This window comes from Neurospora crassa, linkage group I, assembly GCF_000182925.2.
Source record: "Neurospora crassa OR74A linkage group I, whole genome shotgun sequence".
Taxonomy (NCBI): domain Eukaryota; kingdom Fungi; phylum Ascomycota; class Sordariomycetes; order Sordariales; family Sordariaceae; genus Neurospora; species Neurospora crassa.
In genome coordinates this window covers 1,999,535-2,027,086 of record NC_026501.1, presented here as the reverse complement: position 1 = coordinate 2,027,086, position 27,552 = coordinate 1,999,535, and the positions used below count along the sequence as shown (strand labels likewise).

The window sequence follows — 27,552 nt, the reverse complement described above, 5'->3', positions numbered from 1 at the left end:
CGCTGCGTATTGTAACGAATATCCTACACTGGGAAAACTTACGTACCGAGCGTTCGTCCCGCTTCCACGGGCGTGGCGTTCATGGAGCGGGCCGCGCTTTTACTTCCCGTCATGTTTTAGCGTCCTTGAGGTTTCTGTCCGACAAGGGCGGCCGGTGGGACGGGGGGACTGGACTGCGTCCGTGCCTTTGTGAAAAGTTCCCGTTACTTTCAGTTCCGTTTACGTAACTTGCAATTCTTCTGCCGAGTGGACCACAACTTCTTTTCTCCCCTTTGCCCTGTCAACTTCACCTCCTTGTACTCGTTTCGATTTTGATTGTTAAGAAATGATGATGACCTTATCAATCAATCCACAGGCTGAAAAGTTCTGGTGCGCACTGGCGTAGTGCTGCTCGGGATGATTCCCATTCGTCGAATTACCTGGCTATTGAGAAATCGTCAGATCGGCAAAGATACCGAGGGTGCAATGTCATTGGTAGAAATTATGGCGTAATCATGGCGTTCCATTTCCGGCTGGGGAACACAATAGCGGATGATGTCACGAAAGCGAAGAGAGAGATCGCTTCTTGGAAGTGTCCTGTGGTCGAAATTTAGTAGCTACCTCAGGGTACTCTGCCTCGTCTGTTAAAGTGAAAACTCCCTTTACCCCGGCTGTTCCGGCAGTTTCATTGTTGAGCAACGTTTCACTACCTCTATCAATTGTTTACTTCACCCTTCCGCCACTCCTCACGTTATTCCCATCAAGGCCAAGCAACCCAGGTCAAATTCAAGTTCCACCTTCGACAACTCAGCGCTCGGAAGTAGCAAGGATGTCAACACCCCGGGTATTCATTATCAGACATGGCGAGACCGCATGGTCTATTGATGGCCGTCACACTGGCTCGACCGACATTCCGTTGACAGCGAATGGCGAGAAGCGCGTCAAGGCGACGGGAAAAGCGCTCATAGGTGATGACCGCCTGATTGTTCCCAAGAAGCTGGCCCATATGTGAGTGAACTTGCAAATTGCCCATTCGGTTTGGTTCCCCTTTAAAAAAAAGACGAAAAAGGGATAGGAAAGACAACACCCAGTGTATACATAGCCAAGATATGTTAATGAACGATGGTATAACCAGCCAGTCTGCGGTCGGTACTGATCAGCTGACTTTGGCCTGCGGCGGTGTTCAAATACCACGTTTTTGGAGCCAACAATGACCAGCACACTAAGTAACACTACCTACTATGTATACAGATACGTATCTCCCCGAAAAAGAGCCCAGCGTACCTTTGAGCTTCTAAACCTCGGTATCAAAGGTCCGCTGCCATGGCAACGTCATGGCGAGTGCGAATCCAAGCCAGTTCCATGCGATGCCGAGGTTGAAGTCACCGAGGACATCCGCGAGTGGGATTATGGTGAATACGAAGGTATCACTAGTCCGCAAATTAGGGAGAAGAGGAAGCAACAAGGTCTTGATCCCAACTGGGATATTTGGAGGGATGGATGCCCTGGAGGAGAGTGAGTTGTCAACACTGTTCCCATGCTTCAGCTTGTATCTCGTTCTTTGTTCTTTAGAATCCGGTTGCTGATCACAGGAAAAATCTCGTCTGCAGGAGTCCCGCAGATGTCAACGAGCGCTGCGATCGTCTCATCAAAGATATTCGGGAGAGGTTTCACGCTCCCGCGCTCAATAAGCCAAAGGGAGATCCTGATGCGGAACGCGCCGATGTGTTGATTGTTGCCCATGGACACATCCTTCGTGCGTTTGCACAGCGATGGACTGGGCTGTCTCTGCACGAGGGACCTTCGTTTTTGCTGGAAGCTGGCGGTGTTGGTACCTTAAGGTGAGTGCAATCGGCGTTGTATTCATCCATGCCTTGTCACAATTGGAGGAAGCTGACAGGATCGGTGCTAAAGCTATGAGCATCACAATATCAATGAGCCTGCTATTATTTTGGGCAGTGCTTTCCATGTTGATCTTGAGGGTAAGTCTATTTTGCCAGAATTGGACGTGTGGTTGAAGGCTGCGTTACCGCAACATCCTTTTCTTTTAATTCATCACGAAACAACCTGTTTTCTGTACTGACAGCAGATCTAGATGATGCGAAGTTGGATAAGCTGGAGAAGATGTAAATCTTAAACTTTAGGAACGGTAACGAGGGATGGATGTTGAGATGTTCTCGGTAGAGGTGAACGGATCCATTGTGATTGGATACATAAGGCTCTGTTGAAAGTCCGCCACCAACAATCAGCTACGGTGGATGTCCACATCCACGAGTCTTCCGTAGTATAGTGGTCAGTATGTGAGCTTGTCAAGTTTGAACATCAGCCTCGATTCGCTCGAGACCCGGGTTCAATTCCCGGCGGGAGAGACCTTCGTTTGTTGCCTTTTTTTTTGTGAGGTTTCTCGAAACTGAGATTCGTCTTCTATCATAGATGAGTTAGCGTTTGCATTTGTGATGTTCTCTTTATTCTTTGTTCCTAACTTTCTTTTCCTTTTCCTTTCTCCGTAGCGTATATTTTGGCTACTTTGGCTGCTTTCGATGACAGCTTCGGCGTGGTAACTGAGTTTACCAACAATCCTCCCGATGTCACTGTATATCTGCGTGCACGTCGCTACACACTGTTCAAGAAGTTTTCCATATCATCAAAGTTCCACTGATAACTAGTGACATCATGCAAATCACTTCATTGAAGCTTTAACCTCAACCATACCTATCTTATCATAAATGGCGTTACCAAATAGAGCCCTCCCTGCTCTTATTCTTTGGTACCACGCGCAAGGAAGACCTGTCTACGGACCTCCTCAGGCCTGTTTTCCGTGGCCTTGTTAAAGGCAATTCCGATTGTCTCCAACGCGAAGTCCTTTCCGGCGCCAGCATCTTGGAAGATCTTCTTGACCTGTTCCTCGGAGAAGCCATGGTGCGTGATGGTATGCGAAGCAGCATGGCCGTCCTGTAATGTGGGTGACAGTGGGTCACATGGATCAGTATCTCATCGTACTTGGAACAGTCCATTTTAAATGCGTCTGTAGCCCCAGCTTCGACGATAACCTCAGGGAAGTCGAAGAAAAATAGACGTACATCAGCAACCTTGCCATGAGGCAAGAAGTCCAAGATCAATAGAACACCGCCGGGCCGGAGCCGCTCGACCAGCCTCTGTGCCGCAAGAGCGGGGTCGTCAAAATGGTGGAAGCCTAGCCCGACAACGGCGATATCGAAGTGGTGAAAATCGAAGCCGGAAAACTCCCGGGGATCAGGATCGTTGGGGTCTAGAAGGTTGCCTTGGTAGGCATACATTTCGTCGCGAGCAAGGCCCTATCGGTACTCGAAAGTTAGTTCTCCGTTACGTACATACATCATCAGAGGGAGAGGGGAAAGGTGATTCACCTGGTTCTCAGCTCTAGCATTGTACTGAGCGACCATGTTCTCTGAGAGATCAATACCGACGCATTGTGTGGTGTAAGGAGCTAGAGCCTAGAGAAGTTGTTAGACCTCAATCTGGGATCATCTTGATGGGGCGTAGATGTAATGACTGCATGTCGAAACTTTGAACGGGAAGGAGAGAGGAACTGCCTATCGGGAACTCGGTCTTCATAAAGCAAATCTCTGCGCTTTTCAACCGTGTTGAGCGGACTGAAGTAGGATGACTTACTCTAGACACTACAATAATGCGTCTGGTTAGCGATGCTGCACAGAGAACGAGAAGACAAAAGCAGCAAGCCGGGCATAGACAGCCAACAGCAAGCCACTGGAGCAAGTTTTCAGACGTAACTACCTGCTCAGAGGCTTTCAAGATATTCAGTCCACACATGTGCATTGAACTTTCCAGGCCTCTAAGCCCCTCAAATCTTGCTAAGATCTCCTTACCCCGACACTGCAAGAAACTAGCACTTTGCCACCAAGGATACACTCACCAACTCCAGTGCCACAGGCGTAATCCAGAAGCCTCACGCTTCCAGAATCGGCGTCCTCATCTACCCACTCGACTCCAATGAAATCAAGCCTGGCCCGGATTTCCTCGACAATCCTGTCCAAGGTTTTTGCGTGCTTAGCATCGTATGCTGCAGCTTCGTTGCTGTTGTAAGGAAGATGGTGTTAGCGTCTGTTGACCCAGCAAACAGGCCCCTCGGCTATCTTACTTGAAGTATTCCTTATTCTGTTCTGAAGCCATGGTAGGCAAAGTAGCCTCGTCGATAGTCTGGTTTATGCCGATGTGGTTGACAGTATCGTAGCTACAGTAGCCTCCTAGCGTTGAAGGCCGGGATATGATGTCTAATAAAGCCGTCCGAGAATCACGAAAAGCGTGCCCGGGCCCGTTGGATTCGGGCGGGTTTTGCCGCCGACCCGCTGCCGTAAGGGTCACGTATCGAATGTAAGCTTACGCCAAATTACGAATAGATGACAGTAATTAAAAAAGGCCTCTAGGGGTAACTAACGTTTGTCGTCTTTACTAGTACCGCATTACATCCTGCTTCGTACGCTACACGGAGTGGCATGCCTGCCGGACCTTTGCGGCTTCGGCTTCCAAAACGAGCCGACTCCGTCCGGAGCACATACTACACTACTATTTGGTGAACGTGATCAGCTTCCCTACTATGATTATACCACTCGAGCGTCTAGTTTGCAATCCCATTAGCGACCAACAAACACTCGTCAGCTTTCGCACACTTCTTTCTAATTTCCCCGTCAAACTACAGATGGGCGCCTGACAGTGGTTGAACGCATGGCATCGTCCACCTATGACATTTCGATGTTCTCAACTCCTTTCAATGCCGTGCCGTGGCGGTACAGCGTGCCATGCTATAATACCAAATGACAGAGGCCATTGGCAAACAGCTGCAAACCTTCATGGCTCATGCGCATATTGCAGATTGCCCATCACACCAACCCCCGGACTGAAGGTCTCCTGTCAAGGGCTTGCTGACGGGTCGACGATGACAGAGTTCAGCAGGCTCAGCGTTGATCGGTCCTGGCCCACCCAAAACCAACGACCAACGTTTTCTTGCGCGATGTCCCGTAATATGTGGTGAGTCACCTTATCCGTAGACACTTCTACGGTTAGAGTAGCCGCTTCGGATCTTATTGGCCGCGAGAAAGGGGCACCCGGGGAGTGTCAATGCGTATAACACCGGGTTGGCAATTCAAGCGAGGATGAAGAATGGTAAGCAATTTGTGATGTAGGCAGGCAATAACCGCTAGAGCACCAATGTTCTTCAACCATTATCCAGGAAAGATCTTAGAAGCAGAACGTGATGAACTTGGTTACTTGTAGGCTGCAGCCACCATCAGGACTTTGGCTGGTTGAAGTTGAAGCGGTGCCAAAAAAAAAAAAAAAAAAAAAGACCACTAGGTCGGGCTGACCAACGTCTTTTCCGAGATCAAATTCCGACGTGCCTTCCTAGGCAGTAATCTAAGGTCAGATTTCTGACCTAGCGCTAACAAGCATTCCAGGGTTCCCAATTCCTCAAAGCGAAACGGTTGTACGGACATAGTCTCTCCATCACATCCACAATTTATACCGTTTTCCGTGTCCACCAGCGACGTGATTGACTTTGGAAAAAAGGGACCAAGGTCGACAATCATCGCGAGCTGAAGGAAACGTGTACCGGAGCTGTGAACCGAATCCGTCACTTGATCTTTGGGTTAAGTCTTACCTACAGCAATGGGATCCCCCACCCCCGCCCGACCCGAATGATCAGATATTACAGAGCCCATTTCTTTTTTTTTTTTTGAAGAAAAATAAAACACAATCACTGCAGTACATAGTGTGTCATAGGAGGAGGGGGAGCCAGAAACAGTTTCGGATTGACCAGCATAACCGGAGACGGCACTCGCGCCTATCCTATGGTCGTGTAGGCTTCATCTTGCTGTTGAGGAGAAAAGCCGTCATCTGGCTTTACGATCCCGCTTCACTCCACTATCTGGGAGAAGCGGAAGCGGCAAGCTGTGGAGATTCGGGGAGCTAAAAGGGATGAACTTTCCGGGGAGAATGAAAAGGGAAAACCCGACAGTACACCATATAAATGTGAGCTAATATAGTCGGGTGGGGAGTCAGCCCAGGTCTGTCAGCTCATTTTTCCAGTAGTGAACCAGGTGGTGCGCACACCACCATTATTTTGGACGGCCGCGAGACAAAACCTCTGGCCATCTTCGACCGCTTCAAGCGGGTTGATAACCGTGAACACTAGCTTGACTAGCGTGGTCTCAACACGGTGGCACAGTAGTATTGACTCCCGTCCGTCCGTCCGTCCGCCCGCCCGCCCGCCCGCCGCACCCGGTTTTGTCCAAAATGCTGGCTGACCTGCGGTGCCCGCTGACGACGTGACCGGCCGTTGGGGTGCGTTCGATCCTCCAGGATCGAAAAGGGCTCCCAGCCAGTCGTATCACAAGCGAGGTTTTAGGGAGAAAGCGAGAGGGCCGCAGAGAAACTCGAGGTTTCAACTTTGCAAACGAGATGTAATGTAGGGTCGGTAAGATCAAAGTGCAACTTCAGGCGCACGTGTCCGATGACTTTGAACCGTCACATTTTGACAAGACTTGTTTATTGAGGGTTGAGTAGTATTTTAATTCCTGGGCACTGCAAAGTAATCCAAATTTGTAAATACACCGATCGTTGCGGAACATGGCGAGACTGGCAAGCTAATTAGCATTGATTCATCATGAAAAGAGGCTCGAGAGGGAGTCGATCAGACATGATATCCAAATCCCAACTGATGGCTGTGCATAGGCGCCATTGTAGCGCTCACGTCGGTTGCTTACAAGTAGTAACTGATGGAGGCAACGCCAGATCGAGCCGATGAGCTTTGGCAAAGACATGCTCCATAGGTACTCCGTAGTTTACACTTCTTGAGCACTTCAAGCGCAGAAATGACTGGCAATCCAGGGGGGAAGGACCACCGCATAACAAAAGTGTATGACGGTATTTCTCTTTACCAGTGAAGGAATGGCATCCTCTCAGCACATATGACTTTTAGGGAATACGGTACCTATGATCCGATCTATGCAGCATACTAGAATAGGCCGTACTTGTGTGGAGTACAGTAGAGCCGGGGCAGTTCGTAAAAACGGAGAAAGCTACGAATCGAGCTAGGGAAGGGAGGGTGTTGGTTTCTCGGTAACCTATTAAAACTTGTGATCCACCCAATAAGAGGTCAGATGGAAGAGAAGCCGAAGGAGAAAAAAGGAAAGAGGAAAAAAAACGAAGAGGACGTTTCTTCCCGGCGCCGGGAGCAGCAATGAAACCAGTACCATCAACAAATGAGATTCGTTAGCATGCCCAGACTAGTAGTCAGCTAGATCCATGCAAGTCGCAGTACATTATGCGTCCAGATACTACCCCTATTTGTGAAATGGAAATACCAGCAGCACATAATGGACCGGGACCTAGACAAGGAACATTAGTGCTTCACCCCAAAAGGGCAACATTTATTTCATGATCCTGCCCCGCCGCGCTGCGCACTCGAATTGCTTTGCTATGTAGCCTGGTCAAGTTCGTTGGTGAGGTAGGAGGGTTGGTGGTAACATGTACAGGTTAGCTCGACGGCAACATGTGTGTGAGCGATTGTCAACTGCTTTGCCAACTTCGGCAGCCCGCCGCGATGTACCACGAGTAGAATGTATTTTGTGCCACCGTGTTAGCACATTGAACAAGAGGATATGGGCTTGGTCAACTTCCGGTTTCAAGGAGCCAAGAAGGGTGCTGTGAACCGATGTGATGGGTTGTGAACGCCGACATCTCGCATACAGCAACCATGACATATCAGGTGGTCTTGCCTGTCAGAACACGGCGATTCCAGCAATTTGGGAACTGCGGTACTGCCCGCCGGATGAGTTCTCGGGTACCGTGCAGAAAGCGAAGGCGTTTTGAGTAGAAAAACTGTAAAATAACCGTCGTACGATACCTGTTGATGTGCGTACTTACGTATACCACAATACGATGTCGCATCGTTTCCGTTACGAAGCGTGGTATTACGAAGCGGGTCGCAAGTCAGCTGGGCTCCAACGAAGAAACGGAGCGGAGCGAAGCGAACGAAGCCAAGAAAGGCCACCTGCCAAGAAGGGATTGAGTGATCGATGGGGACGACTGAATGGAAGAGGATTGTTCGGTCCCCACTAGCTGCATCGCATGGACCCTCGCGTCGGTCCGTAGAAGCCTAGGACCGACTCCTTGGGTCTTGCTTTTGTCTTGATTGGGTGCACATGGAATCCGGCCCAGCAGCCCCTGATGCTCCTTGCGATAGGACTTACGCTGTTCTCCAGTTGATCTCGGTACCTTAATCCTGGCTCGGGGCCAGGCTCCCGGTATGGTAGGGCGCCTCTTATACAGTGACGGCAACCCGACGGACGTGTCGGACGAAGTGAAGTTGGGGAGCTTTTGTGAGCGAACAAAAGCATTCGCTATAAGGGACGTACGTTCTTTCCCCGTCTTAGCAAGACGTGTTCTGTTCCGAGTCCCAATCCGTCATCCGGTTTTCTCTGTTTCTGCACTTCTGGCAAGCCTTGGTAATGGCACAGAGAGCATCACGCACAACGCAATGTATGAATATGACCCTGGCACTGGACGCGCAGAACCGCAGAAGCGTGCCGTACTTCAACAGTGGTACACTACAGCTCGCTCCAGTTAGTATAGTCGGTCTAAGTAGACTGCATCCTGAGCTATTCACCCACGCCTATTTTTCCTGTACACTGCTGTGTAACACCTGCAGGAAGAGAATTAAACAGTAGACGGGGAACCGAGCAGTGGCCCTTTTTGGATGTCCGCAAAGTGCCGTTCTCCTTGTCGTACCCAATAGCATGGCCATGACTGCAGCATGTTAGCCATTAACGGAGACCATGATGGGCAGGCCTCACAAGTGGATGGTTAGGTCGTGATAGGTAGCTAAACAGTCAGTGACCTTGCTTCCATTGCGTTTAGGCCTCACTGCTTGTGTACCTGCTACTACATACCAACTGCTGCAGAGCGCTGGCCGTCTGTACACCTGCCGAAATAGATCCATTGATGTGGTAATGCGTCACTATGCCACTTGTATGCAAATGCGCTGAAGGGATACACGCGGTTGATTGCCTTGGGCGAGCGAGCGATTAAGGCAGAAGACCAGATTCAGGAGGCCGGGATCCGTTTCTAACATGCGGTCTCCCTGCCGCAGAGTCAGGCGGAAAGCGCAAGACGCTCGTTTCCAGTGTTTCCTCCTCTTCGTCGTCTCGAGCCGAGCCGCCGAACCTTTTCCCAACGCCAGCAACCTTTCCGCACTCACCGAGGTCTATATTGTGCCAGTGAGTGGTGTGGAACTCTGGGTAGCACGGTTTTGCGCGGACGCCTGCAGTGTTGTCCTTCCACACTCTCACAGTTTCGGTTGGGCTTCACCAGAAATTTGATGGAGGGTACCTAATCGATTAGTCCGTTAAACATCAGACTCATCCTTCCCATTTCGACCTTGTGTGCTTCCCAGGCTGGCGAACTGGTCTTATGCTGACAAATTTGGTATACCACGAGAGAAGGAAGTAGCCATGTATGCTATTTTCCCGCGTGCGCCCACTCCGGACGGCTCAGCGGGAGCCGTCAGATTTCACATTTCGGGCCTGCCGCTCGCTTGCCTTGGTTGAGTGACAGGTCTGAGGATGGCACCCGAGATGCCCCATAGCGCATCGGTAGGTGCCAAACTCCTGCTGTGACAAGAATACCGCATTAAGCCATGTCTCCCTTCAGTGCAACCACAGGCGACCTCCGGGTAGGCGGGTACCCAGCTTCAGCCAGACGATAGTGGTGGGAAACAGGCGGGCGGGTGGGCGGCTTGCGATGGGAATTTTTTCCCTTTGGGCTTCATGAGCAGTGAGATGACTGGGCTCCCCATGCGTCGAAAACTCGCTCATGCGAGTGAGAGTCCAGGATCCCCATTGTTTGAGATCTGCCCCATCACCTCTCATGACCCCTCTTGCCGAGGATGTCAGTAGAAAGTCTTTGCTCTGGCCACCTCTAAGAAATAGTCAGCAACATGCACTAGGTAGACTGCATGCGCTCACTGCACCTGGGATCCTCCCGTTCATTCGGTTCCTCGCACAGCCGTAGTCACCTATTTTTCTCCCTTTCCGCTATGGTATCGGATATCAATTCAAAGGTTCGATTGCGGAACTTCTGATGGCAAGCGCCGGAAACAAAACAAAAAAAAATAACAAAAAAACTACATGGATGCTGGGTGATGGACAGGCGGAGATGACGGAAGCTCACCGCCGTTTGCCTGCGACTCTTTCCGTCTCTTGCCCTAGGAGCCTAGGTACCAATCGATGAAACTGTCCTCCTCACACTAGTCCATGGTCACAGTTCACTAACCCGTCCGGTCCGCTCAGGATGGGGATAGAAGGTGCATTGCATCCTCCGATAGGTCCTGGTCGTTTTGCCTCGCAAGTCCGAGCGCTTCCTGGTTGCCTCTGATGTACTGCCGTGGCATGCGCATCAAGTGGTACCGTACCATTTTGCCAGTTTCATGCTTTCTTTCCTATCCATCGCTAGACGACCTCAGTCAGGTGGGCTAGAGAACTGGCGTCTTCTCTCCACCTTTCAGCTCGAGTTGAGCATCAGCCAGGCAAACGAGCGCCAATCCCCGTACAACTGTACAGTCCAACGTTCGCTCTCTGCTACCTTGATCGGTTGCAAATCTGGAAAAACGAGGCCAGAAGGACAGCGGCTGGCCTGTGACTCGTCGACCTGGACTGAGTGACGGCTCTTATTGCTCAAATATCGAACTGCGACAAGAAAACCTGCGTGAAGCCGAAGGTTGTTGGACATGACATTCATTAAAGGTGATCAAGTGGTGCTGACGGTTTTCCGTCACATCTGGCGCTCTGGTATCCGTCGCATGGGGTTTGAGTGTCAGAAGGGTGTACCGCACGGCGTAGCGCAGCTTGAATGCATGACGACTACCGTGTAAAGAGGCGGGGACCAGAAAAATCTTTTCAGGGACTACCATCCCCGAGACTCGGCGATACACACTCCCCCATATGCATGGGCTCGCATCTTGCCCGCGTCACTTGAACGGCGGGCGAACCCGCCCGTTTTTCTTACCCGTCCGTCCTACCGCACGTCCCAACGCGTTCTCCCTGCAGTGGTCTTCACCAGAAGCTCCTCGCTGAACCAGGAATTTGATAACGCTTATTACCGGGTGTTCCAATCACATCTCTTGCAGGGTGCTGACGTTTTGACGGGTTGCAGTAGTGTGCGACACAGCCCCACGAAGGGTGGCATCATCCCGGTCGCAGCTGAGGTTCTCGGGCTTCTGCGAGGAATAGCGAAATCGGGCCTTTCTCGCTAGTGTCGTCAAGGCCATTGTACTGTACGCAGTACAGTATCGCTCCGCATGGGGCGCGTGGAGACAGTCTTCTGACCACTGATCACGGCCGGTGTAATGTTCTCTGGATCGCAAAGATACCTGTTTTGTGAGCATGAGCAGAGAATGGCCTGGATAGCCCGTCTGCTGTATGTTTCCGGGCGTGCGAGAAGGAATGGTAGTGGTGACGGTCGTACAGGAGCCACGCGGCGTGCTACGGTACAGTGCTGCCCGGGCGCGGGCTTACAAGCCACCCAAGGCCGCTTTACGAAGTACATTCACTTGACACGATTTACGTTACCCGTAAATACGATACCGTAGTTTCCTTTCCGCCTGTACATCATCAATCTTGGGAGAAGTCTCCATCTCCATTTCGGCCGAGACACACAGTTTTCTTTCCTCTCCGTGCGAGGACGAAAAACTGCAGCGAAGAGGCAATGACGGACATGCAGCACGCCCGGGAAGAAGCGGAACGGGAAGGTACAGTTGTGGCCCCCAATGCAACGTGGCCCAACAGGGCACTCCAACGTTTCTGCTACCTTGTGGTGCTCGATCATCCGCGCCAGCGTGGGCCGCACAAAAGGTCGTGGAGGTCACAGCGCCCTGAGCGCCAACTCGGACTCGAAGTTGGCTCGGTCAGGTAACGTGCTAGGGGCAATGGCTTGTCGTGTCTTGGCTGAGCTTCGTTGCAATTCCCGGCGGTGGTCGGTACGGCGTTGGAACGTCAACCAGAAGACGCCATAAGTTGGTGGCTTGTTGCTCACGCAGAAAATGATTTCCAGTCTGTTGGTGCGCTGTGTGCGTTCTCGGGCCTTTGTGTCGACTAAGTAGTGTACGTACTATATCTGGCAGCTTTTCACCAATCAGTATCTGTTTCATCACACAGTGCCGCATGCACTTACCGGGCAGAACTCCGACTCGACATACGACACAGACCAACTTTAGGCGAAGAGATGCTCTCAATACGGAGAGGAAGACGGAGATGGAGCCTGACGAGCACCCACGCGTGGCCCGACGGGCCGTGACGGGACCTGGGGCTCGCCCTGGACGTGAAAGCTCCAGTCAGATGAAGTGGATCAACGCAAATAGCGGAACGCTTTCGCCTGAACGCCTCGAACACGCCCAGCCAGCCCCGGGTAGAAGGAACGAGGTCTGACAGGCTGACCCCAGATACCGGGATAGCAGATGGGCCATGGTCATCTCCAGAAAAGGAGAGATTGGAAACAAGAAACAAAGAAAATTGACGCCACGCCCTCTCCTAACCGATGCTCGCGGCACATAGGGAGACAGGGTGTCGTGACGAAGTGGGTGCACTAACGACGGAGCAATGACACATTCTTTTTCGGTGTTCCCGCCAGGCCCGCCAAATTGAGCGGAAAGAATGGTGGAGTACAGGACTGTTTCTGCACGTGACTGCCAAGAAGCGCGCTAGTAGCCAGGAGCCAGGCCTCTCTAGTGTAGTTTCTTTCCAACTGCATCATGATCACCCTCTGTCTCTAACCCTCCCTCCAGAGATGTGATGTCCATCAACGTGACTGTTTAACGGCGACCTAAGTATAACCTTTTGTCAACACATAAAGGAATCTCACTCTCGAGAGTCGCGATCCTCCGCAAACCTACCAGGGACTTGAGCTTCGATAGGTTGCTACCTAGCTGGGTCAGTTTGAGCCGGTTGCAGACATGCAGACCGCCTTCTCCAGCCGCCAGACATTCAGACAAGCGCCGTGATGGGGAACAAGAGAGCAACTTGGTCTCGCGCCCACAGCCAAACTGGGCAGGCCTTGCTTTAGTCTGTGCCGCTTACTTGCAGGTGTTGGCCCTCCGCAATCACTACGAGCAGGATTGACCAAGATGATGTTTGCGCGTGTGTCCGCGACGCTAACCACGTTTGGTCTCTTTCTTTGCTTGGTGGCCGTCATCTAACCATCGAGAGGTAAGAAATTAGTAGCTACATGTCAAGTCTTGCTGAGAATTGTAATGAAACATGCTAATCTAATGATACGAATGTAAGATCTGTGCAAGTGCTCACCTTCGTCGGTCGTCAACTCACTATTTCGATATTCTTCTTCTTTTAATCAACTTTCCCAACTATAGCATATAGCATGTGTGGTCTGCTTCGTCACTGTGCTCACCAACGCCCCCGAGACACAAAGAAAAGACATTCAGAGATGACACAATATCACGAGTGCGGCCCCAACACAAGGCACAACAGTACATATGTGCCACTTGAGATTCAGGAACAAGAAATCGGTTAGGGAAAAACAGTACAGAGCAACGAGGAACGGGAGAGATGAATCATCCCGGACGCCACCCTGCCTTTGTTTTTATCAGAAGGGCTTACTGCCATTCCGGCCACGTACACATGCTGTTTGCATGTACACAATGTCATAACCGCAATGGAGATCTGTAAGAGCAGCCGTACCCACGCGATAAAAGTTTTCTTTCGTTTTCACAGTGAAAGCAACGGTAAAAGAATGCTTGTCGTCTAACGGAGGAATAGATGGGGTGGTAGGTAAATTCAAAATCCGATTGTGGAGGAGGTTGGGTGGTTGTTAAACACGGCGGTGGTCATCTGCAACCGGAGCATCTCCCTACTTCGTAATCCATCTTTCTAGTGTTCGAAGAGGCCACACTTGGTTGCAGCGCAATATACTTGACGTATGTGAGGAGCTACCTTGAACCTGGCACATTCTGTAGCTTTGTTCAAGTTATGCTTCTCAGGCGCTCGGTGTAAGGCGCATTTGACATTTCTTGTTTCCTTACTTAAATGTAGTTAAATCAGGAGCCATACCTAACTACCGTCCACACCCACAATCGGCAGCTTGGGTGATGTATCATAGCATCGGGAAGTGTGTAGAATGAACAAACAAATCCCCCAAAAAAAAGTTGTCCTTCGCTGAGGGTATCAACGTACACTTATATCTCCTAGAACGCACCAATATACTGTGATCGATATGGCAGTTCCGGGAGGTCGGTAAAGGCATCCATAAGCTGTTCGACGTAACTCTGCGATAAATCCATGGTCAAAAAAGACTCATGGACTGTGAGAAGGTACACCAGGAGCACAGTCAAGATATCTTGGAACATACAAGCGATCAACACGCCAAATTGAAATGCGCAAACCGAAATTTTTTCGACAAGTATACAGTACATGTGAAATTTTGGGCACACAGTACATACCCTTGCCATGGGCCTGGCGCCTTGCTGGTTGCTTTCAACTCACCAATTCGCAGTGTCCTGCCGGGTGAAAATCTGCCTCCCGTCCCGTCTCACTTTGGACTTGTCGCGGTATGGGATCGCAAGCAAACACAGCCCGGTGCATGCGCCCAGCCGCCGGGGTGTCGTTACACCAATACCCAAGAGTTCCGTTTCTAGGCGCCGCCAGGGTTCAGTCTGATCCTGCGAGCACACCGCGCTGTAGACGTAATTGATGACGGAGAAACCAAGAGTTATCATGGCTACAGAACGGTAAGCGGGTGTCTGACAAGCTGTGACCAACCTAGAATCTCCCGCCAGCGCCGCCACCCAGTGGACGCTCTGCACCTAATGATGCGCTTGAAAGTAAAAAATCCGCATGGGCCATCAACCCAACCCAACATTGCTACCTCTCCGCACACGGACCTCCGACTTCCTGTAAGAGCTATCAAAATTGCAACAAGGTGCAGAGGAAGATGACAACAGCGGAATGAGTCTAGAAGGAGGCCGGGGAATAGAAGAAAAAGGCCCAACGGTTGCCAATCGTAGACGTTTCGTCTTAGTGCATACCTTAGATATGAGCATTGTTTCTACCTCTGTTCGCAATAATGATGAAAGCAGCCCCCCCTTTTTCCACAGGCCCGGTTGTTGGCGGCTGCACAGCATTCCACCTTGCCATTTGAATTCACTGCAAGATAATTCGCAGATATTATCGTCGATGTAGATATGGGAACCAAGGTCAGCCAAACGAGTCAGGAGCTATGTACCAGTACTGCCTACAACGACCGGCCTGGAACCCGTCCCTATGGATCCAGCAGACGGGCCAACAACGGGAACGGGAAGGGAGGCATGACATTAGCAGGGAGTGTAAGTAGTGTAAGCACTGCGTGTCCACTTTCTTGGGGAGGGTCTGCCCGAACCGATGGCGGCGGGAACCAAGTTGTCAAAATCTGGTAGTGCAATCTTGCGCCATTCCTGGGTGGCTCCCTCCATCCTTGGGGCCCTGGAAGCGTTGCAGCATGTAGACTACCTAATGAGTGCATTGCCTCGGAGGCATCGAGCGGCGGCAACCGTCCTGGGCCGCGATTCCATTATGGCGGGGAATCTGGAGGCGGCGACGAGACCACATATGGCTTGGATAGTTCAGGGAGGCAGCCTCTGATGTTGACATATCGTCGGTATTCTCGAGGGGAGAGGAACACCTAAGGGAAAAAAAAGGAAAAAAAAAAGGGGGAGGGGGTGGTCCAAGATCTCTCACACCTTGTCTCGAGAGACCAGGTGGCATAAAGTCGACGCACACACGGCCCCGTATCGAAAATAGTCTGGAACTTGCATTTTTGTGGTCCCCCTTTTGTGATTGTGGAGATCCGAAGCGGCTTGTTGGGACGCTCTGACAAGGATGCTTTCACTATGTTCTGAATCTGGGGCTAGTGGACGTCAGCATCCTGGGGCATGACTCTTCGGATATGCGACGGGGAAATGTTGCAGAGGGAGGATCTGAGAAAGACAATCAGGATATTTCGCCAAATAACGGGTTCTCAACGTCAGGATATACGCAGTATATGTTGAGCGAAGGTATCTTGTAGCCTACGTTAGAGTAGGAGTGTGGAGGATAATGTCTCGTTGGCTCGTAATTACCATCGTTTGGCTAGGCCGTTGCCGCTGAGGCGTTCCAGTGCGCTGAAAACCAGTGTGAAAGGCCGGAGCAAGAGGCATCCGATTGTGTTGGGATTCTGAAGAACGTCGCTATCTTCAAATCCTCTGCAGCGTTTTTCGACATGCGGAAGTGCGAGTGAGGCAAGTTTACCATTTTGCTGTTGTACTGCTGTGGCTGCTGTAAAATGCCAGCTGCCCTGACTTTGAGCAGCTGGTAGGCTTTGCCGTTGCGTTGGTGTTAATTCGAACCCAGCAAATCTTGTTGGTTTCGTTGGACCTATCAAAACCCAGTTGAATCACCCGTTGAACGATAGGTATTCCCGTCTTTTACCTTGGATTGTATCTTGTGGATACAGTGATAGAAAATGGAAATGTTGCTCGGCGCAACCGTTACCATGAAATACATCAGTGTGAGGAATGGCAGGTACTTCGGGGTGTGTGGCAAAGCTGCACCTGGGATATTGATATGCTAGGAAGGAGCTATGGTTCAGAAATCGAGTGCTGGTGCAGTACGTCTACCTCTAGGACTACCAAATGGAAACGAACAGAAGAGGATGTCATGATCCGAGGGGTTTAATGCCTTTGTAATCTCGCTTTCAGCTGTCATATTAGCATCTTATTCATTAGACCCTTCACTACGATCTCCGGAGAGACACTCGAGGCGGACTGGCAGAGTGGACTTCACCGATTAAAAGACAAGAGTAAGCAACACTCGCGGTGAACAGGGTGTTTGTGCTGCTAGTGACGCCCAATGAAGGGGTTCGAGCTTGGTAACTGTGTAGCAAGGGACGCGACCACCGTTTTTGAGTTGGTTACTTTTGCTCGATCAAACAGGATTGCGACCGTGCCGTGCGGAGGCGCCTCCCTTCAGTTGACAGGACGGCATGACAGACGGACGGGTGAACCCGGTGCACTATAGTCACGGGAAACGGGAGTTCGCGAACTGGAGGACATCGAGTTACTGTCGTTGGACAAGGCATGCTCAAGATTATGTCGGCTGCATTGCACATTGTGAGATCATTCACTTGCTTGTCGGCCACACTTCCATGACTGGGTTCCATCTCTGGGCCGCCACGCATTCAGCGTCAGGCTCCATGATACCTCTGTACAGGAGGCGGATGCACTGGCAAGGACAACCCGGTCAGATTGCTCTGAGGATCACAGAGCCATATCTAAAGGGGCATTTACCCCTATTTAGCCTATCCAAGTCCGCGCCCGTCTACCACCCAACTTTAGGATGTCCAGCGCCGTCCGGTCTTCAGTCATCGAGATTGAGACCGACTGATAACATAGAGCCTTCGGGGACTGCTCGAGCGGTTGCGATCGTCAAAGGCTTGGAATTGATAGCGGTTGTGACATTGGCATGGCTCAAAGCTGTTCGCTATGCTGCTGAGACAGTGCCCCTCTGGGCGTAATATTTCAGGCCCTTTGCTCGCAACATCTTCATCTCCAAGGGCAATGGGTCGCACACCTTGGTGTGAACTACCTTTATGACGACCCAACCACACCCCTAAAAGACGGAGGAGAGCGAGCAACCAGCCCACCGAAGCCACTGTCCCGAGAAGATGCATACCCCACGGTGTTGAATGTGGATTGTACCTCTCATGTCCTGGCCGCTTCCCATCTGGCGTTGTCTCTCGCAGAGATGGGACAAGCAAAAGGAGACTTGTCTCGAGGCTACACCGCATGACGCTGTACATGGCAATGTTTGGAGGGCCGGTCTTCCTTTGTACATCAGGCCTTATGAAGACAGTGAAGTAGTTGTGCGTCTGATAGTCCGTTTGCGCCTCTGTACGCCGTTTCTCAGCAACACTGGGCCGGGAGTGGACGTGTGTTTCTGATGAGAATGGCCAAGAGGATTGCGAAAGTGCCTCCATGTTTCGGGCCACGACAGTGAAATTCCCGAGACTGTTGATGCCAGTGTCTGACGTTCCGATGCATATTCCGAATCGGACTACCAGTCAGCTAACACCTAGTCTAATCTTCCCTGCCTCAAGTTCGCAAACTTTTTTTTTTCGAGGAAACAATGAATGGAGGATATCGCGCTAAGGCAAATGGCCACTAAAAGTTTGGGTATGCTATTGATCGTTTGCATGGACTTGAATTCTGCTCCCCTGCTCACAACACAAAGGTTAGTTTGGAACACATGGAACCCTGATCCTGGAAAGGCATGAGGGGAGGGATGTAGCGACGCATTGTGCTTGGCTTAGTCAAAATTCAATCAGCTGATATCAAACGATCATGATCACCACGCCGCATGAAGGGCTGTACAGGTAAGATTGACCTTGGAAAGGTATATCAGCTTTCTGTTGGTGCTAAATATGGGCCGGAATACCGGTTGATCGACGGCGATTTAACGGGCCGAGTTCTGAGGTCTGAAATACCGTTGTACATAAATGATCCAATTCTTGGAACATGGAAAACAGAACGGTGCTGCTCCCTGCTAGACCTTGGCAGACACATTTACCCACATGGAAGGTAGAGGTACCTAGATATACGAGCTGTACTGCCGCCCTTCTCAGATGCAGTATATCATTCAAGAATCCTTGGAAGCGCGGGTCCAAGTCTGTCGTCATGTTATCTCTCGCGCACTGCCGTCAATGGGTATTTCGAGTAACTTCTTGCTTCGCGGCCTAAGGTAATTGCGTGCTGGGTATCGGCTTTAGTAAGTGTGGAAAGAGGATAACTCGATTTTTTTTTGGCAAAAGCGACTAAGCGAGGAAGCTGCGGCCCCATCTGCAACCACCTCAGCTACTAACCGCAAATCTTTGCCTTGCGATCAGTCATGCCTATAATAACTACACTGGGCTGCTGCCGTTCAAGTGGACTGAAAACAAGGATGGGAGTGAGTGGAGGGAGAACCTGTTAGGCATAATCTTTGTTATGCAATTGTTGTTGCTTTCAGCTTGCTAATGATGGGCGGGTATGGCGGGCGGCCATCTAAAACCTACCCATGAGTCAAGACTGGTTGGTGGTGGTGGCCAATCTTGTCCATAATACAGTACAATCACGAGGTACCATCAGGAGTATCAGAAAGGTGTCAGAGATATAATCCAATTCTATAATTGTATATGTTTATAACTAATGTGGAACCTTGAGTACAAGTTTCGGAGATCTCATGTACTATATTACATCTTGCCAGAAATCATTTTATTTTATTTTACAAATTTGGTTTTTCAAAACAGTCTATGCATAACATTTTGTCAACATAGGCAGACGCAATACGTTAGCCTTCCCTTATTCTTTGGACGCCTACGGCCCAAGCCGCTTCGTGAATGGCATTCACGACCTTGGCCATTTTGCTGTGTACTGGTGGGTATCTCGGATTAGCACGTTGCCCCCAGGACAACACGATACCGCCCGGTCCCCGTGTCGTTGTCCGATGTGACTCGGAATGACCCGCGACGGGCATCGGACCGCCTGGGCGTCCCCATTCGAAACGGGCAGTCCCGGCGCGCAGCACCCGCCCCGCCTTCAGATATTTGACGGCTTGCAAAGCGAGTCTTCAACCCTTTCCCATAATCCGGTGTTATGCTAGATGTCCAGAACCTTCCCTTCCGTCTCAGTCTTCCACTCTTTAGACGACTCTCAGACTGATCTTTCAAAGGGCGCCCGTATCTTGCTGCTCGCCTTCCGCCGAGTTTCGTTATCTCCCAGGACTTCATCCTAGCTTGTACCTTTTTTGCTCGCTTGATTTTGAAACTGATCTCTTTGTTTCGATGATATCCCAATACTACCCAAGTAGGATCTAAAGAAAGGACAGGTGTCATGTGTGATAACTGAAGGTGGAGTTTGTTACGAGAACTGTATATAGTCGTAATCGTATCCTCTACACAGTACAACTTGGATGAAATGGCTGCAAGTCGAGGTAGCTGTTCCAAGAAAGCACCCCCCCCCCCCCCCCCCCCGGTTCCAAGGTCAGTGCTAGGCAGAGCAGTACGTACCTCCCCGCTCCCTGGCATCGTGACAGAACCTTGGAGATACTGCATGGATACGGAAACTTACATACAGGTATGACTGCACACACCGTATCTGCTGCCGTATGTGCGCTGCAGTGTTACTTACCTTCCCTGGCTACCATACGGTAACGTCCACCTAAACGGTCCGGCTTACCTGCCCCATCGCATGCAACGCAGGCAGCCTGCACGCTAAAGCTCACTAGCGGGCACTAAGCACCCAGTCCACCGTCGGTCGGGTTGGAATGGAAGCTGCCGTGGCACTGGCCGTGGTTTGAGCCTGTGACCCAACGCAGCGGGCAACCTTGCCAATCCGTCAAAAGCCGGGCGAGTCCTTTTGAAATAATAAGTAATCAGCTCGCTTCTTCCATCATCCCTCCGCAATCCAACCTCTTAAAATTTCCCTCTCCAACCCGCGCGCAACTCCCACTTAGCAGAAACCTAACAACTCAGAGACACTGGTCGCCGGCCGCGCTTGGCTGCCTTTTTCCTTGCGTCGTATCTTTCTCTTCTCTTTCGCTACCATTTGTGTCGCAACGAACCATCGGCGAGTGCAGAATAGCCATTCTGACAAGCCTTTAATTCGACTGTGATACTGAGTTGGGACCTCGGCACATCGTCATCGGTCACGGCCACGGCCTGTCCCTGCCTGCATCTGTGTTTTACGCCTGCGCTGGGGCGAGAGGAAAAACAACGAAAGAGTCGGACTGAAAAAACACTCGATTGAAGACAGAACGATTCTTCTATCAGGAGTTGTACCTCCCAGGTCATCACGCCTGGTCACGCAAAGTCAGTTCACCCAAGGTATTTTTTTTTCTCTCTGCCAACGAAAGCATTTCAACTTCCTGCGCCACATAAGCGCGATGGCCGATATGCTGTCCTTGACGGCTTGACAGCTTCATTTGCTACTTATCACCACATGCCACTTGGGTGACGGGGTTGCAGGTCCAACACCCAACTTGCTTCTACCTTCACCACCAACCACGTCGCACAACACGCTCTTCAACGTGCCTAGCACGACCCCATCCCTCGCAGCTACTAACACAGTCGTTAGTAGCCTCTAACAAGAGTTGTTTCGACACGGAAGCTCTCGAAAAGCGGACATTGGTCCGAAAAGCCAGCACTGACCTAGCTCATGATGGCGGGTAGAGGTTATCCCTCGAGAGACGGACCTGAGCAGTCCAACTATCCTTCGCCTCCGGGTGACGACGAAGAGAGGCGATCACAGTATCCCTTGCCGCCATTAACGACCACCAACATGGCGATGCACCCATCGGCCCCGGCCCCAGCTCCGGCCAACGGCTATCCCCACGATCAGCGCTACCCAGATCAAAGATTCGCGGCCGGACAGAGGTACCCCCAAGATCCAAGAGGGGATCCCAGAGGCGACCCCAGAGGCGCCTGGACAGATGCACGGGCTCAAACGAATAATGGATACGGCTCGCCAAATCCACCGCCTCCCGGCAGCTATCCCTCGATGTCTGCGACTCACCCCCCCGGGTACGCCCCGCCGAATTTGAATCCGCCCGCGAGTGGATATGCTCCCCCGACTTCGCAGTACCAACTGCCGCCAGTTCAAGCCGCACAAGATCAAAGGCCGTATGACGACAGAAGGCCTTATGATGAGAGGGGACAGTACCCAGACAGAGGCATGCCGTCGGATCCGTACTACCAGCAGGGTCCGCCACACCAGGGACGCGGCGGCGGGTATGGTGCAGACGTATATCAGTATCGTTATCCTCCGTCGCCCAACTACCCATACGGACCCGGTGCTCCTGCGGCCCCGCCTCCGCAGCCGCAGCAAGCTGCTCCGCGTCAACGGACCTCGATCGCGTGCAAGTATTGCCGGAAAAGGAAGGCAAGTATAAGACGTCGTGTTTCAACTGCCTCTCTTTCCACAAGCCTTTTGCTAACTCCTCGCCTCAACAGATCCGATGCAGTGGGTATCAGAATACGACGAATGGCAAGTGTTCCAACTGCGACAAACTGCGTATCGACTGCATCTTTCAACCTGTTAGCAGCAATCCATCGACGGCATTTGTTCCCGTAGCAGCGGTGGCAGGCGGTGTTCCTCCTGGAACACCTTTGTATGGAGCATATGGTCAGCCTCTGCCTTCTTCTGCGCAGCCACAGCCGCAACCGCCGCCGCCTCGTGGCTATCCGCACTCGGCATCAGAGTACCCTCCTCCACCTCAAGTTCAGTCACCCAGTCTCCATTACCCGCCATTCGATGACAGAGACGCCAGTCGCCGGAGACCTCGCCCACAAGATGAGGAACATGCGATGCGGCTACCTCCCCCGAACAACGCTCGCGACGATGATCCCCGGCGCAGGTCCCCAGCTTCTATCCACAGCAATGGAACACCGCCGATCTATCCGCAACAATATCCCCAGGGTGCCTATGAACCAGATAGGTCGCCCACTCCTCACAGGAATAGCCCCGGTAACCCCGCGCCGACTATTCCGTCACAGCCAAGCGCGCGTCCTGGAATTCTTCCTCCCAACGCCCCGAACCCGATGAGCTTGGATCGGTTTTTAGAGAATGACTCCCACAGAGACACGAATAGGATTGACCGCGATATGCTCGGCAGGCTCAACAGGCGCAGCTAAGAGCGGCTCCTTTTCGATGCTTAAGGGGGGCTTGGGCCAGTCTTTTGGTGTGGCTTGAAAAGACGCTGGGTGTCCATGTTTCCGCATGACTATCGCCCCGCTGAGCGGGAGCGAGAGGGGAAAGTTGATGATCTAATCTCATTGTGTTATTTTGTGTTTAAGGTCTGCCGCAGGTTGCTTTTTTTGTATGGCTCTGGTTTGCTTTATCTTCACGCACGACTCGGGAACGAAGAGCCATAAGCAGAGGGCGGGTGGATTTGTACTTGAAAAGATCCGGCTGCCTCAAGGCTAAAATGGGTGTTGGGTGGCTCTCGTCGTTTGTCTGGTATGTTACATGTTACTCGCTTCTCTTTTATAATGGCGCGCAACGGGTACACCATTTGTGGTCAGCGGCATGCTTTTCGGTGGGAGGCTATTTTATCAGTTATTTATGTACTGCAATCGCATCAGCTCTTTTGAGCCATGATCTGTAGTTCTAAACTCTAGCGTTGAAGGTGCGTCGTCTACTCTTGCCTCGTGAGTCGGTCATGTATTGTAGACCTTTAAATGGCGAGCCCATGTGAAACTTGGCTCACGTTATACATTTCCGGGCCATCGTCAGCACCACTTTCAAGTCGTCGAAATGTACCTAGCATAGGCTTATCACGCAAAAAGCTTTCTTGCGAGCCAACATCCGGTACACCAGCTCACCAGTAACTCTAACCAAACTATACATGTGGCGACCAATGGGCCGCACTTGTTCCTCGTATTACTATAAACGCATGCGAGCAACCGTATGTGTCCGTTTCGGTACTGTCTGTCTTAGACATCGAACAGGCAAGCTGCTAGGTGCGTTGAGTGCCAACCACTATACCCAAGAAAGGGTCTCCTCTGACTAGTGCCTCCAGCCACATGAGAACCGGAAATATGGTGATAACACTCTTTCCACTCCTCTGATCCCGGCCTCTTCAAAGAGAGGAAGGAATGCCTTATTTGAGATTCTGCTCTTGCGTACGATACATGACACGACAAGTATGTGGTGCACTCCGTGGAGGACATCATGTTGTGCATCCGTCGTTCTCGTCTTGTCAATCAAATTGCTGTGCTTCACTTCCACCGCACTTCAGATATGCTTCCTACCAATCTAGGCAAATTCCACCATCAAGGTAATGTAATGCAACTTCTCACGATTCTCTGAGTGTCTATTCATTGCAATTGTTTATGCACCCCAGTCTTCCCCCCCCCCCCCCCCTTGGTGTCCCCTGCTCGTATCTCCAGCCTCCTTTTCTTCCCTCTCTGTATGATACCTGGATGGATAGACAAACTTTCCTCAGGATATGTAGCCGTCCACCTGCCCAGTACCGGGTAACGACACACACGCAACAGTCTCTATCGTATACGTAACCCGGGACCCCTAGATCTAATACGGTAAGCGGTTAACCCTTACATATAGATCCTGCACACTAGCACGGGCCCATACCGTCTGTAGAAGAAATGACGGATACCTGCCTCTTACCCCCTTGGGCCACTTCTGCACCTCCGCGAGTAAGTGGCGGTCAGATCAACAGGTCGATTTGGTGTGACGAAACGGGGTAACTATTTAGTAATACGTGAGCAGGATGATAAGTGACAACATCGTGTATGTGCTGGGTCAAGATTCAAAATTGTAGGGAAGTGTTTTGATCTGTATATCGTCGTTAATGTTCGCTACCTTATTAGCAGCTTGGCAGCTTAACATTACGCAGTTGGACGTTCTCAAGATCACCACAGTTAGTCCGCCCTACCCGTTTCCGCAAATAGGCGACAAGATGTTTGTCCGATTGCAGTGCCATCTTCAGCTACAGATCAAGTTCCTAGAGACATGCGCGGACTGAATCCCGTCTGCCTGGCGCGGCTCGGTCCCGTGGTCCCTCCCGTAGATGGGTGTACAACAACGGCCGAGAGTTCCCTTCCGCTTCTTTCCCTCCCTTCCCGTCTGCCCGCGACGTATGTACATAGACGGGAGCATCCGATGTAAAACTCACTGTGTGCCCACCTTATTGAAAGCGTTGCTCGGTCAATGTTCTTTTCTATCTATCCACCCCCATCACCGTACGGGAAGGACGTGGTCCAGCAAGCTCCCAATCGAAAGATTGAGGCCCCTAGACGTTCAAGGCCGCTCTAATTAATTCAAGTCCAGTCAAATGACTGTTGAACATAAGAAAGGTCTAATAATGCAAATGTCTGAATGTTTTGTACTGTTAATTAACTGTCCGATGCTAGTCTAGAGGTCCCAAGACCTTTTAACCTCCCAACAAAGAAAAAATGAAGAAGGACAAAAAAAAAAAAAAATAGAGAAAAACCGCCAACGCTTATCAGTGGTCATCGATCCAAATCCTATCCGTAAAATATCGAACGTTCAATAGACGCTTTGATGGACCCCCTTTTCTCCGTACGGCATCCTCGTTACTTGGCAGCAGGATAGGGCCTTCAGCTGGAACTGAGGGGAAAGCTAAAAGTTAAGAAAACAAAGACGTAAAGTAACCCAGTCGTGGGTCCATCAACATGGGATGGTTCGATGCAAGGAAAAGGGTTTGAAGAAGTGGAACAAAGAAGCCTTGTTCTCTTTATGCGCTCATGATATACAATTCGGTAATTTGCTCATTGTGCCTTGAGGTTGGTACTTGGGCGCCAAGGGAAGCAATGGAAGGGAGTGTACCGTGCAGTACATTGGCCCTTTGGAATCCAGTGGCTGCGAGAGTGTGCCGGATGCGTCGGCGACCGTTACCTGCTATGTATAAGCTGTGGAAAAGAATCCACTCTTCTTTCTGAAAACTTACAGACATTCGGAGTCGTAAGATAGGAAAGAACTGTGACTGGTATCACCCATCTTTGTCGCTTGTTTGGTCAGAAGCAACTTGTAGCCAGTGAGGTCGGTACTGTAATTATTGAAAATGTTGCAAACATGAAATGGAATCGTCGCATTCTGTAAATTACATGAGTCTAATGTGTACGGAAAGTTAACAATCTCCGTAATCGGTGGGCCAGATCGAAGTGACTGCAGTGGACTTGGGGTGTGCGATCGTCCCAGAAAGAGGGGACGTTCCATGCTATCGCAATCCGGATTGTGCTCGATCGGCTCCGTAAGAGAGCAAGCAAAGAACTTGGGCGGGGCCGCTCGGCTTGTCTTTTTGACCATTCAAATTTCTTCACGACCTTTGTCAGCCTATCAGGAGTAGGCGCGGGGGTGGTTACACCAAGCTTTCAGTTAGCGTGAATCTAGGATAAAACATAAAGTACGTAACGCTGAGCTCCCCGTTCTCGGGGCGGAAGGGCGGATGTACCCGTTGCATGGCAAAGAACTTTCCAGTCTCCACATCTGATACTCACGGAATCACCACAGGAAACGTCACGGTACGCGGGACGTAAGGGAAATTACTGAAGTACAGTGTCATTGATTATTGAGACTGTATACATGCAACAGGTTGCTGATAATACCGAGACGGATAATGTTTGATTTTCAACGACAAAACCACACTTGACTTCTTCCACCTCAAGAGACACGCCAGCATACTAATGAGAACGCCGCTATTTCACTTGAACTTTATCTGCAATCTACACTGACTGACAAAGTTGTTTTGGAATGATCGAGAGACGTCCACCATCCTGCCCAATGATAAAGAGAGCTGAGAATTGACAGAGCAAGTAAGACTATGTCGCAGACGGTTCAAAAATGCTCTGATGGCTCGCAATAACGCATCTATCTACTTGTCACAGTCACCACTTATGGTAAATCCTGCTACTTCAGGAACTTCGAAGTGAGGTTCTTACAACCCCAACCCACGAACACAAGCAACCAGTGACTATGTACCCAGGCACTCAAGACGCCTCCAGACAGTTTCGGCTTCCCAACCACGAGCAAGAACTTTTGATTTCACTTGACTCTTACATCATACATCTTTAAATCTTTCTCTTGGGATACGGAAGCCCGCTGACAAGACCATAGACTATATGTACCGACACTTGACTTCACAAAAGACCGAACATCACCAGATACCTGTCCCTTGGATGCCCAAGACAACCCCTACAACCACCCCAACATGTGAATCAACTCAAAAGAAAACGTTTGATTTCGATTCGCCGGTCATGTTGTCGCGCACATCCACTTCTCTACTCGGTGGCCCGTTTGGTGGACGGTGGTCGGTGGAGCTATTCCCACACCTCCCCTTGTCTAGACCGGAAGTCCGTAGGGCAAGGGCACGTCACGCGCTGGCGCAGGACTAATATCTCAGGACCCCCTGCGCGCTTGGTCACATCGGCATGTGAAGATCGTACGTACTGGGTAGGGGTCTTTGTGGACTCAGTGGAACTCGGGACTGGGGGGATTGGGGGAATCTCTCACGGGTAGGGAAACTTAGGGAACTAGGGAACATTTACGGGTGCGCTGGTCTGGTGGACTGGTGGCCATAAAAACGGGCCCTTTTCGTCTTCGCAATGATTCCGTTCACCCCTCTGTAGCTACGGTCTGGCTTCCTTGACAGCTCACACTTATCAGCGTGCTGTTAAACAGTTAACTACAACGGCAGGGTTCTAGACTACCACACAGAATACGTCCAAGAGACTTGAAAGATTCCTGACTGGTATTGCGGAGGACCCTGTAAAGAGGAAGACAGCACGTACCGTTCACACGGATTTCATAATCTTTGCCCTGGTGCAGGCACCTTGTTTGTAGCAATGTGTCGCATCACACAGTCTCATACCAACGTCCAACGATGGCACTCTTTAACATAAAGGCACTAAGAAGATATATATAGAAAGCCGGGCTATGTTCGTCTTACTGGATATCGCAACCATATTTGAACATGAGAATCTGAAGTT

At 50.9% G+C, this 27,552-nt stretch overlaps 4 protein-coding genes and 1 non-coding gene across 6 annotated transcripts; 4 read left to right on the top strand and 1 right to left on the bottom strand.

Moving 5' to 3' along the window:
- The first annotated feature begins 593 nt into the window (after positions 1 to 593).
- NCU11201 (phosphoglycerate mutase) lies at positions 594 to 2,409 on the top strand. Its single transcript, XM_001728499.2, has 5 exons — positions 594 to 987; positions 1,231 to 1,494; positions 1,590 to 1,820; positions 1,894 to 1,961; positions 2,075 to 2,409. The coding sequence occupies exons 1-5, from the start codon at positions 809 to 811 to the stop codon at positions 2,107 to 2,109; spliced, it is 777 nt and encodes a 258-aa protein (XP_001728551.2). The 5' UTR covers positions 594 to 808; the 3' UTR covers positions 2,110 to 2,409.
- NCU15017 lies at positions 2,255 to 2,348 on the top strand. Its single transcript has one exon. It is a non-coding gene; the product is annotated as a tRNA-Asp (tRNA).
- A 132-nt stretch (positions 2,410 to 2,541) lies between the features above and the next one.
- NCU01922 (hypothetical protein) lies at positions 2,542 to 4,232 on the bottom strand. Its single transcript, XM_960460.3, has 6 exons — positions 4,118 to 4,232; positions 3,893 to 4,053; positions 3,631 to 3,638; positions 3,366 to 3,452; positions 3,060 to 3,293; positions 2,542 to 2,931 (listed from the first exon to the last, which is right to left on the bottom strand). The coding sequence occupies exons 1-6, from the start codon at positions 4,147 to 4,149 to the stop codon at positions 2,737 to 2,739; spliced, it is 717 nt and encodes a 238-aa protein (XP_965553.3). The 5' UTR covers positions 4,150 to 4,232; the 3' UTR covers positions 2,542 to 2,736.
- A 10,988-nt stretch (positions 4,233 to 15,220) lies between these two features.
- On the top strand, positions 15,221 to 16,290 carry NCU01923 (hypothetical protein; the record flags this gene model as incomplete). The annotated part of the gene is made up of 2 exons (XM_960461.1): positions 15,221 to 15,361; positions 16,147 to 16,290. The coding sequence occupies 2 exons, from the start codon at positions 15,221 to 15,223 to the stop codon at positions 16,288 to 16,290; spliced, it is 285 nt and encodes a 94-aa protein (XP_965554.1).
- Positions 16,291 to 20,471: 4,181 nt separating this feature from the next.
- Positions 20,472 to 23,213, top strand: NCU01924. 2 transcript variants are annotated; one of them, XM_011394596.1, is made up of 3 exons: positions 20,472 to 20,895; positions 21,164 to 21,964; positions 22,036 to 23,213. In XM_011394596.1, the coding sequence occupies exons 2-3, from the start codon at positions 21,242 to 21,244 to the stop codon at positions 22,714 to 22,716; spliced, it is 1,404 nt and encodes a 467-aa protein (XP_011392898.1). In that variant the 5' UTR covers positions 20,472 to 20,895; positions 21,164 to 21,241; the 3' UTR covers positions 22,717 to 23,213. The 2 variants fall into 2 exon arrangements, with proteins under 2 accessions (XP_011392898.1, XP_011392897.1); XM_011394595.1 differs by having other exon boundaries at positions 20,487 to 20,895; positions 21,161 to 21,964.
- Positions 23,214 to 27,552: the final 4,339 nt, after the last annotated feature.